Source organism: Melanostigma gelatinosum, assembly GCF_949748355.1.
Source record: "Melanostigma gelatinosum genome assembly, chromosome: 10".
In the NCBI taxonomy this organism is placed as follows: domain Eukaryota; kingdom Metazoa; phylum Chordata; class Actinopteri; order Perciformes; family Zoarcidae; genus Melanostigma; species Melanostigma gelatinosum.
In genome coordinates, this window is record NC_136643.1 from 24,185,435 (window position 1) to 24,197,078 (window position 11,644).

Sequence of the window (11,644 nt, forward strand, 5' to 3'; positions counted from 1 at the left end):
GAGTCAGGCAACACATTTTCTAGAGTAGAGTAGTAGTAGATTTCAGTGTTGCATTGAAACAGTACACAATGTAAAGACACATGTATGATCTGCATGTAATAGTGTTCATACAGAGGTCACTGTACCAAGACTTTTACATCTGTTACTAAATTCTCACCACCATGACCAAGTACATTTTTCTGTCTTATTACAGCCACCATGCAGTGTTTCTCTACAGCATGTTGGTCTCACATGAGCCAGGCTGCAGTATCTTAAGAGTAACAATGAGCCTGATGCATTTTCTAAACCAGGGGTAGAAAAAGGCATAGATCACAGGGTTAAGACAGGAGTTGAAATAGAACAGACATATTACAAAGGCAACAGTTGAGGCATTGTGCAAGGTGTCCTGGCCTGTGAGTGAAACACAATAATATGGGCAGAGGCAGACTAGAAAGAAGAAAATAACAACACCAAGAGTCCTGGCTGCTTTCAATTCAGATTTTTTAGCAGTTACACTGACTGAACGCTTGAGAGTCAAAGCTGCAGTATGAGACCGCATGGCACGAGCCTGAGACACGGCCACCACAAATACTCTCATATACAGAACTATGATGACAGTGACAGGACCGATAAAGGACACAAAAATATCTGCAAGTCCAGCAATGTAGTTAATGACATAGACACACTCTCCAAAACAGGAATTATACCTGCCTGGTTGTTCCAGGTTATCCTTCAGCAGCAGACTGTCAAACAAAACAGAACATATCCAACACAGACAAACACAGATCTTAACTCTGTTTTGTGTGACTTTGTTGGGATAATGTAGAGGCTCACAAATAGCCACATATCGGTCAACTGATATGAGCACCATGGTTCCTACTGAGGCAGAGGTAATGAGGAATGCTAGATACTGATACAGAATACACATGAAGTCACCGAGCAACCAGCAGCCGTCTATGAGCATAATTTGATAGAACACGAGGAAGCCCACAAAGAAATCTGAGACAGCCAGAGAGAGGAGGAGGAGGTTTGTAGGTGTGTGGAGCTGCCTGAAGAAATAAGAGAACAACATGCTTATCATTAATGGTAGTAAATGTATAATTATATATATATAATTATATATATATATATATATATATATATATATATATTATATTAAGAGATAAAAGCATTGACTGAAACACAAAAACATATTTCCTTTTACAGTCTGAGATCTGATATTTAGTTTTGTTCCATTAATCATTGCTTTCTGTACAGTTACCACTTTTATAAATTGATAAAACATGAATACTTGAAGTGGGAGATGGAGATGATGACGAGCAGGTTGAGAGTCACAGTGAGCAGAGAGATGGAGGAGAGTAAAATGTAAGTGAACATAGATACAGAGTGAGGACGCATGGTCTTCCTGCAGGAGGAGTTGAGGAGTTCTGGAAAGCAAAGTTCGGCTTCTTCAAGGCTGTTCATTGTCAGAAAGAGGAGACAAGATGCTGCTTTGCTCGTCATACAACTGAATAATCTCTGTTCTTCCTCCACATCCCTCCTTGCTCTTTTACTCTGGTGACAACTTTCTGAGTGGGAGTGACTAAACTTCACCATTACTGTTTCATCTACCATCATTGGGCTTTTCCCTGTATTTCACCTCCCCCTTCTCTTTTTAACTTTTTTTCGAAACAATTACAAGTTCCATCATGCTTTGCAACGGGGAACAGCAAGGCACATCACAACACAGCCAAAGTTTCCTTTTTAGGACAGTTGTCTAGACCAGTGATTTTCAACCTTTTTTGAGCCGCGGCACACTTTTTACATTTACAAAATCCTGGGGCACACCACCAACCAAAATGACACAAAAAGACACTAACACAGTACATATAATACATATAGTTAATAATATAGTTTCTAAATGTATTTGTACTCACTTAGTGTGAAACCTGGGCCTGTTTCGATGAACACAACATGGATATCCTGGCAGGAATGGTAGAAAGACACACACGAAGCTCTTCCTCAACAGCTCTCAGTCTCTCTCTGTTTTTAGTTTTTATCGCTGTCAAGCTTGAGAAGCTCAGCTCACACAGATATGTGGTTGAAAACGGGAGCAATGTCAAAATAGCTTTGTTGGCCAGAATGGGGAACTCCTTGGCAACAGCTAACCAAAAACTGTCCAAAGGAAGATCAGCAAAGTTTAGCTTTAAACCACGATCTTGTTTCAGTTCAATGAGTTCCTCTTGCTCCTTTAAAGTCATGTCCTTTCCAGCAACGGATGCTGAGCTGTATGGGTCCCTAACCCAGTCAAGGCATTCTGTGAAGGCTGAAGAGAAATAAAATGACAACTTCTCCTCCAGAGTTTTCAAATGTTTGCCAATCACCTCGCACATTGCAGCAGTGTTGCCATCCTGCAGTTTCTCGGTGAGTGGGAACATCTCAAGGTTGCCACGCTGCACATGTTGTTGCCAGAGCTGCACCTTTAAACGGAATCCGTTCATTTTGTCAGTGCTTGTAAGCAGGTTTTCATTTCGGCCTTGCATCCGTGTGTTCAGTTCATTCAGATGATGAAATATATCAGCCAGGTATGCCAGCTTTGCACACCACTGATCACTTGCAAGCAGCTTTGAGAAATCGGGCCTCTCGTCTGTCAGAAACACTTTAAGTTCCTCTCGGAGCTCATACACACGGGCCAGCACTTTGCCGCGCGACAGCCACCGGACCTCCGTGTGGAGCAATAACACTTTATGTTCCGCTCCCATTTCCTCACACAGAGACGCAAATAAGCGAGATTTCAAAGGTCGCGTCTTCACAAAGTTCACTAAGCGCACAACATCATCCAACACAGGACCTAGATCTGCTGGTAAGGTCTTTGCAACGAGGGCCTCACGGTGCAAAAAACAGTGCGTAACAGTAACAGCTGGGTTTCTTTCTTTGACCCTACTTACGAAGCCTTTGATGCGCCCGACCATCGCTGCGGCTCCATCAGTGCAGACACCTGTGCAGTTTTCCCACGTAAGCCCGCTTTTGTCAAGATATTCCGACGTGACCCGAAATATTTCATCTCCTGTTGATTTTTCTGGCAGTGCCTTGCAAAATAGGAAGTTTTCTCTAATGGCTTCTCCATCCACAAAACGCACGTTGGCCAAGAGCTGACAATGTCCACTAATATCCGTCGACTCATCAAGTTGCAAGGCAAATTTCTTACTGATGCGCATCTTTTCCAAAACAACAGTTTCTATGTCCGCAGACATGTCATCAATACGTCTGGCAATTGTGTTATCTGAGAGAGGCACTTTAGCGATCTCTTTGGCCGCGTCAGGGCCGAGCATCTCATTCACAATGGCTTTACAAGCTGGCAGTATTAATGTTTCTGCCACGGTGTGGGACTTTTTTGTTTTAGCTACGAGTTCAGCAACAAGGTAGCTAGCTTTGAGGGCTCTCTCGTTTACCTTTGTGGTTTTTCTCAAAACAGTTGCCTGTTTCTCATTGTTTGTACGTAAGCGTACAAAATAGTCCATCGACTTGTTTTGAACGGAAGGGTGTTTCGTTTGGAGATGGCGTTTAAGCTTGCTTGGCACCATGGCGCTATTGGATAGCTTCTCACCACACACCAAGCACAGCGGACTCGGTGCCGTAGCATCCCCGGTGAACGTAAATCCAAATGAAAGATAGCTTTCGCTGTATTGCCTCGAGCTCACCGTCTTGTCTTTTTTCTTTTGTCGACCACTCATACTTGGGCCTTCATCTGGGTCAGAATTATGTCCAGGGCCCTGTTCGGCATTTGCATTTTCCCTTCTCAAAAACTTCTCCATCACTGTCACCTTTTTTTTTTTTTTTTTTTCATCACTGTCACTTGCTCGTCTTGCTTTGATCCCAAACTGTCACTGTCACGTGTCGCGCAGCACTAACTCTATTGTCTTTACAGGTATTTAAATCCCTCTGCTGCCACCCACTGCCATAGAAGAGTATTACATTTTCTGCGACACTTTATTACAGCACAGACACCCGACAATGGTTAATTAGGTGATATTAGAAAATTTCCCACGGCACACCTGACGATCTCTCGCGGCACACTAGTGTGCCGCGGCACACCGGTTGAAAATCACTGGTCTAGACGTTATGGTTTTCACACTACATGACTCACCAAAACGACGTGACATGGCCATAATCATGCTTAACGCATGTTCAAATATTAGCCTGTTTTAAACACTTAGCATGCTAGATATGCGAAATTAGTCTGCAATGCCCTCGCGAGCCTCCCGGCTCACATCTTTAAACAGTTCACGCTTTGCAATGAAGCACTGTGTGCAAGTGCTGAGCCAACACAGATTTACCTCTTACCTTGGGTTTTTGTTGGGGAGCTCCAAAAACTGTGCACAAGTTGAAAATCAGGGCTGAAGTGATGTGGTGTGTAGTAGTTGAAAACCAGGTGTCACATGATGCTAAAGTGTGCATTGGTATCAGATGCTGAGGAATACTGACCAAGCGTCTATATTTGAGAAATTGGGAGTGAGAACGGGTTTGCTCCCTCATTGCCAGTTTGTGTGATTCTCGTGTAACTTGGTTTTGCCAATGACTCTCCTCTCCAAGCCGAGTCTGGAGGTTTTGTTGAACCTTAAAGCCTGCCGGCAGTCTTCTTGTGTAGTGCCTTCTGTGATTCTGGCCTCTTGTTCTGTGTCCCGAGATGCTACACCTATGTGAGCCAACAGAACCACATAATCTGCAAAGAGAAGAAAAGCAAGGTCAACAAAGTGGACACTCTCTTAACCCTGGCTGCACCTTGAGATCCTATCCATGAAGATCACGAACAGAATGGTTAACAAGACACAACCCGGGTGAAGCCCAACACCCACTGAAATCGTGTTTGACATTGTTTCAAGAATACGTTTTGGGAATTCTTTTAAAACATCTCACTGATTCTGAAAGTCTCAGATCTTCAGGCAGGGACTTCCATAGTTGAGGGGCAATGATTGCAAAAGCTCACTTAGGGACTTAGGTACAGCCAGCAGAGCCTTGCCTGTGGATCTTAGGCTGTGCTCTGCTCATAGGGTGGTAGCAATTCAGCAATTTAACTGGGAGCTGAACCGGGAATTGCTTTAAAAGTGAAATTTAAAATGTATTTTAAATCCTGCTAGTAACCTGTGCAGGGAGGCTAAAACGGGGCTTGGGTGATATTTTTACCTGTTAGTTATCAGTCGAGTAGCTAAAGGCGTGAGATAGTTTAGGATTAACCCTCAATACAGTGCATGTTAATAATCTAACCGGGATGAAATAAAAGTCTTCTCAAATTCAGGTCAACAGTGGAGAGACCAGATTTTTGAAATGCTCCTCAACGGATTTAAACATGATTGAATGAATTTTGTAATTTGTTTTCTAACAGAAAGATCAAATTTGACATTCAGAATTAAATTGAACAATCACCAGTATCAGCTTTGCATAAAAGATCAGTTGTTACTTTAATGAGAGCAGTTTTAGTGCTGTGACGTGATGGGAAACATTATTACAATTTTAAAACCTTTTCTAAGACTTTTGATAAGAAATTTAAAATCCAGAGGGTCAACGCTTCTTCATGCTTGAAGCAGGAAGGAATACAGCCAGTGGACAGAGAGTTATTTAGAATAGATTTTACAAACAAAGACCATGCTAATAACGATGTTGAAGTAAGAGGGATGGACTTCGGAGCGAAAGGTGGTTGAGGGAGGAAGGGATGAGGGTTGTGGGAGGAAGGGTAAGGGATGAAAAAGGATGAGGGTCATGGGATGAAGGGATGTAGGGTAGGGGATGAAGGGATGAGGGTCGTGGAATGAAGGGTAAGGGATGAAAAAGGATGAGGGTCGTAGGATGAAGGGATGTAGTGTTGTGGGATGATGGGATGTAGGCAAAGGAGGAGGGGAAAGAGGGTCGTGGAATGATGGATGGAGGAGAGAAATGATGGACCGCTGACGTCCGATGACTAGTAGGAACTGGAGGAGTGGAGACTCTTGAGTGGGGGCCGTCTCTTTGAAAGGTCGGATTATGCAGAGTACTCAACGGAGGAAGGACAACGGAGAGGTACCGGTAGTCAGGGCGGGTGGGAAGGACAACGGAGGCGCTGGTGATGTCAATCATAGGCGACCAGGCTCTTTGACCTGTGAAGCAGATGAGTGATGTAGCGTGATCGATTGTTGTGTAGTGCATGGAGTGGTCCGGGCTGGGAATTAGGCTTTTGATGCTTGGGACGGTGGAGCCCTGGGGTAATGAGAGGTCTATGATGAGTCTCTCTTCCTTGAATATTTCCTAGTAGCTACGCCGAATGGACTGATTAAGAAAATTGGGAAAGGTGGGCGAGTGAGTTGACCGATCAATAATGCGTCGTGGACTACCTGGGCCGGTGGTTTATCAACTGTGTTGGGCTCTGAGATGGCTGATTGCAAATTTTTAAATATCTAGAAGGATTCTATCAACCTGCAAACCTGGGTGGAAGCCAGAGGTGAAACCTTGTCTGAGGAGCATTAACGTTAATTGGGTATTGTGATACTTTCTTGGTTGGATTGTGGGGACAGGTTGGTGTGCCGTGGCAGATATGGAGGAATCAGCAGCTAGAGGTGTTGCATCCTAGGTCGTCTGAGTTATACAAACCATCCTACCGCCCTGGTAGAGGAACAGCCTTCGGTTGGCTGGGTGGTGGCTGGTTTAGGATTGATGCATGGTGGGGGGACTAGAGGCAGGCTGTAGTCAATGGTGGGCTTTGTTTACTAGGAGCTGAGGTAAAAGGCAAGGGGGCTGTGAGGTTGCATGTGGTGGCCAGATGGGGTGGTGCGCCCCGAAGCTCACAATTCGGGGAAGAGAAAACCCAACTATTTAACTTAGGGTCTGGTGTTCCCCAGTATGTTCCCTGATTGAACTGCTGCAAGTGACCAGCAGCTTAGAATGCAAATTTAACATGATGTGTCTAAAAAGAACAACAAGGCCAGGTCAAGAATCAGCAAAAAGTAGTCGTCCAACTTGGGCCTGTAGTCTGGGAAGGCAGAGCAGATGATGTCATGGTACAGGGAGAAAGAGGACTCAGCCCTTCACAACCTAGCACCTTCATACCTTTCGGACCTCCTGCACCAACGCACTCCCACCCGCAACATCAGATCCACTGACGCCAATCTCCTTACCCCCCCTACTCTGTCAACATATCGGACCTTGGGGGACAGGGCCTCCTCCGTTGATACACCTCCCTCTGGAACTCTTTTCACCAGCACCTCAGAAATGATCCATCCCTCGTCACTTTCAAAACTGCACTTAAAACGCATCTATTTAAATCTGCTTCTAACCTGTGATGCTAGTTATGTTTGTTTTTGTTCAGTTTATTACTGTTATAATGTAATCTCTCTGACTTTTTATATTGTTATTGCTTTTATTGTTTCTGTCTTTACCATGTAGAGTGCCTTTGAGTACCTTTTAAAGCGCTATACAATTAAAATATATTATTATTATCATATTTCTATAATTCAGGCAAACTCAAGCACAAAGATGAACTAGAGAAGGTGTATGTCATTTTCGTAAATTCTTTGTATACATGTTGGCAAAGTGACAGAGAAACAGACCAGCAGTGAAAACAGAGATTGAGAAAACAGTCGTGTGCATTTTCTTTTACTTCAACACTTTTTAAAAACATTGTCAACATTTATTTTCAGATTTCTTCATGTTTTTCAAACATCTTAAATGCACATATTTAGATCAGGGAAATCATTTTTTTCCTCGGGGCATGCCCCCAAACCCGCTTGTAAGCTCAGTTTTTGGACCTCTGTATTGCTGTGTAAAGCTTTGAGCTCGGATTTATTGTGTAACCAATGAAATAAAATACAGAAATAGCTTCTATTGAGAACCACACAAACATAATATGAAATCTGATTGATATTTGTGTAGAGCGAGGACTGTTACAATTTGGTAGGTCAGCTAAGGCAAAGTTGATAGCCTTCTGGTCTGCAGGACAAAGGAGAGCAAAGGTGACCAAAACTCCACTTGTAATGAAAAGATGTGCAGATTAGAGTGTGACAGGGAAAGAGAGACAGAGTTAATGTATCTGTGTGTTTCTGTGACAGAGGAAGGGGGAGAGGGAGGCAGGCTCACATTTTGGTTGTCCTCCAACAGCGGCAGATCAAAAATGATAAATATTTAGTGTTATTTTCAGAGTCAAGGTACATTGGAGTGATTTTGTAAACTTGCATACGAGAGAACAGATTTTATTCCTTCACACACTGTATGGGCTAACCAAACTGAGGAAAAGTAAGTACATGTGCTGAACACAGTTTCACAACTATCTGAAAGAGATAATCAATAAAAAGGTCGACCAATTAAAACATTTTTGCAGACCATTTGTAAAATCTGTAAAAGGCCCCTTGACATGATGCTGCAGGCTCCTTTTTCTAAAGAGAAAAGAGAGAGATGCATTAAAGTCACGCAGTTTAACTAAAGACCTGTTGGATCCAAGAAAACAGTATTTCTATATTCGTGCAAAGATTCTTTAACTTATTTGTTGTATGTTGGCCTTACAGGAGTCAGGCAACACATTTTCTAGAGTAGAGTAGTAGTAGATTTCAGTGTTGCATTGAAACAGTCCACAATGTAAAGACACATGTATGATCTGCATGTAATAGTGTTCATACAGAGGTCACTGTACCAGGACTTTTACATCTGTTACTAAATTCTCACCACCATGACCAAGTACATTTTTCTGTCTTATTACAGCCACCATGCAGTGTTTCTCTACAGCATGTTGGTCTCACATGAGCCAGGCTGCAGTATCTTAAGAGTAACAATGAGCCTGATGCATTTTCTAAACCAGGGGTAGAAAAAGGCATAGATCACAGGGTTAAGACAGGAGTTGAAATAGAACAGACATGCTACAAAGGCAGCAGTTGAGCCATTGAGCAAGGTGTCCTGGCCTGTGAGTGAAACACAAAAATATGGGCAGAGGCACACTAGAAACACTACAATAACAACACCAAGAGTCCTGGCTGCTTTCAATTCAGATTTTTTAGCAGTTACACTGACTGAACGCTTGAGAGTCAAAGCTGCAGTATGAGACCGCATGGCACGAGCATGAGACACAGACACCACAAATACTCTCATATACAGAACTATGATGACAGTGACAGGACCAATAAAAGTCAAAAAAAGATCTGCAAGTCCAGCAATGTAGTTAATGACATAGACACACTCTCCAAAGCAGGAATTATACCTGCCTGGTTGTTCCAGTTTATCCTTCATCAGCAGACTGTCAAACAAAACAGAACATATCCAACACAGACCAACACAGATCTTAACTCTGTTTTGTGTGACTTTGTTGGGATAATGTAGAGGATCACAAATAGCCACATATCGGTCAACTGATATGAGCACCATGGTTCCTATTGAGGCAGAAGTAATGATGTATCCTAGATACTGATACAGAATACACATGAAGTCACCGAAGGACCAGCAGCCGTCTATGAGCACAATTTGATAGAACACGAGGAAGCCCACAAAGAAATCTGAGACAGCCAGAGAGAGGAGGAGGAGGTTGGTGGGTGTGTGGAGCTGCCTGAAGAAATCAGAGAACAACATGCTTATCATTAATGGTCGTAAATTTATAATGTATATATATATATATATATATATATATTATATTAAGAGATAAAAACATTGACTGAAACACAAAAACATATTTCCTTTACAGTCTGAGATCTGATATTTAGTTTTGTTCCATTAATCATTGCTTTCTGTACAGTTACCAGTTTTATAAATTGATAAAACATATGAATACTTGAAGTGGGAGATGGAGATGATGACGAGCAGGTTGAGAGTCACAGTGAGCAGAGAGATGGAGGACAGTAAAATGTAAGTCAGTATAGATACAGAGTGAGGACGCACGGCCTTCCTGCAGGAGGAGTTGAGGAGTTCTGGAAAGCAAAGTTCGACTTCTTCAAGGCTTTTCATTGTTAGAAACAGGAGACAAGATGCTGCTTTGCTCGTCATACAACTGAATAATCTCTGTTCTTCCTCCACATCCCTCCTTGCTCTTTTACTCTGGTGACAACTTACTGAGTGGGAGTGACTAAACTTCTCCCTCACTGTTTCATCTATCTTCATTGGGCTTTTCCCTGTATTTCACCTCCCCCTCCTCTTTTTTACTGTTTTTTCGAAATAATTACAAGTTCCATCATGCTTTGCAACGGGGAACAGCAAGGCACATCACAACGCAGCCAAAGTTGCCTTTTTAGGACAGTTGTGACCAGGACAAGAAGAAGGGAGTGTACAGTTTATGCCATGAAGCTGGATGAGATACAGAAGTCGTTGTGGTTTTCACACGAAATGACTGACGAGAATGACATGACATGGCCGTCGTCATGCTTGAACACATGTTCAAACATCAGCCTGTTTTAAACACATCTTTACCATGTGATCAGTCACGGTGTTATGCGTTATGTTTGTTCATGTAGACATCCAACACCTGAGGTTCAACAACAACTTTGGTCTTTGTTGCAAATCAAACAAATACAAAGTTATTTTTGGTACAGGCGACCCTCCGTCAGGTTTCTCATGAACCCGCGTCTCACTCTCACATTGGTTTGAGCTAACTGCCTCCCCGCCAGGTCCAGATATTAAGCATGCTAGATATGTGCAATAAGTCAAATACATATAAAGTGTTCAACGAGGGTCTTTTACTCTTGGGAGAACTTCTCCCTGACTCACTAATCTATCTTCATTGGCCTTTTCAATGTATTTCATCTCCCCCTCCTCTTTTTTCCTTTCTTCAAAACAATTACAATTCTCATAATGCTCTGCATCGAGAGACAGCAATTCACTTCACAACCTAGCCAGAGTTCCCTTTTTAGGACAGTTGTGACCAGGACAAGAAGAAAGGAGTGTACAGCTTCTGGTTTCTATTAACCCATGAATCTGTCTAAAATATAGATCTTTGGATTTTTTGAAACTTCTTCCAGTAAAGAGGTTTAACTTGAACTCAAGCCCCTCCAGTTGTCACTGATTCCCTGTTGGCCCACCTCAATAGTTGTCTCTGATCACTAGTCAGGAAACCCCTACATATCTACGGTTGGCCACATGCTGTGGTCTCCAGCCAGCACCAACAGGCCCCCAATTGCTCCGACATTTAAATGGATATTCCTTCTAGTCATCGGTCTTTTGTCGGGAATTTGCGAAAACTGTCCGTGAGTGGAAAATCAGGGCTGAAGCTTTGTGGTGTGAACTGGGTCGTAGTTAAAAGCCTGGTGCTTCTCATACAGAAGCTAAACCTCCCCTCCAACCTCCCCTTCCTCAGTAAGACTCTGGAAAGAGTAGTCGCCGGCCAACTCCATCTCCACATGTCCAACCATGAGCTCTATGAGCCCCTCCAATCCGGCTTCAGACTCCAACACAGCACGGAGACCGCCCTCATTAAGATCATCAACGATCTCCTCATTGCTGCTGACTCTGGCCGCCTCAGCATCCTCATCCTCCTGGACCTCTCTGCAGCATTTGACACTGTTTCCCATACCATCCTCCTCAACCGCCTATCTGACCTTCTAGGGGTCACTGGCACCGCCCTCTCCTGGTTTTCATCCTACCTCCATAACAGGGAACAGTTTGTTTCCATCAATGGCTCTATTTCCCCCCTAGCCCCAGTCAATCATGGCGTGCCCCAAGGCTCTGTGCTTGGCCCCCTCCTCTTCAC

General features: G+C 43.3%; 2 protein-coding genes across 2 annotated transcripts; both read right to left on the bottom strand.

Annotated features, from left to right (window-relative positions):
• Window positions 1–211: 211 nt before the first annotated feature.
• LOC306783552 (trace amine-associated receptor 13c-like) lies at window positions 212–9,909 on the bottom strand (the record flags this gene model as incomplete). Its single annotated transcript, XM_079277260.1, has 2 exons — window positions 212–1,028; window positions 9,737–9,909. The coding sequence occupies 2 exons, from the start codon at window positions 9,907–9,909 to the stop codon at window positions 212–214; spliced, it is 990 nt and encodes a 329-aa protein (XP_079133386.1).
• On the bottom strand, window positions 8,835–9,546 carry LOC306783044 (trace amine-associated receptor 3-like; the record flags this gene model as incomplete). The annotated part of the gene is made up of 2 exons (XM_079276577.1): window positions 8,835–8,876; window positions 8,986–9,546. The coding sequence occupies 2 exons, from the start codon at window positions 9,544–9,546 to the stop codon at window positions 8,835–8,837; spliced, it is 603 nt and encodes a 200-aa protein (XP_079132703.1).
• Window positions 9,910–11,644: the final 1,735 nt, after the last annotated feature.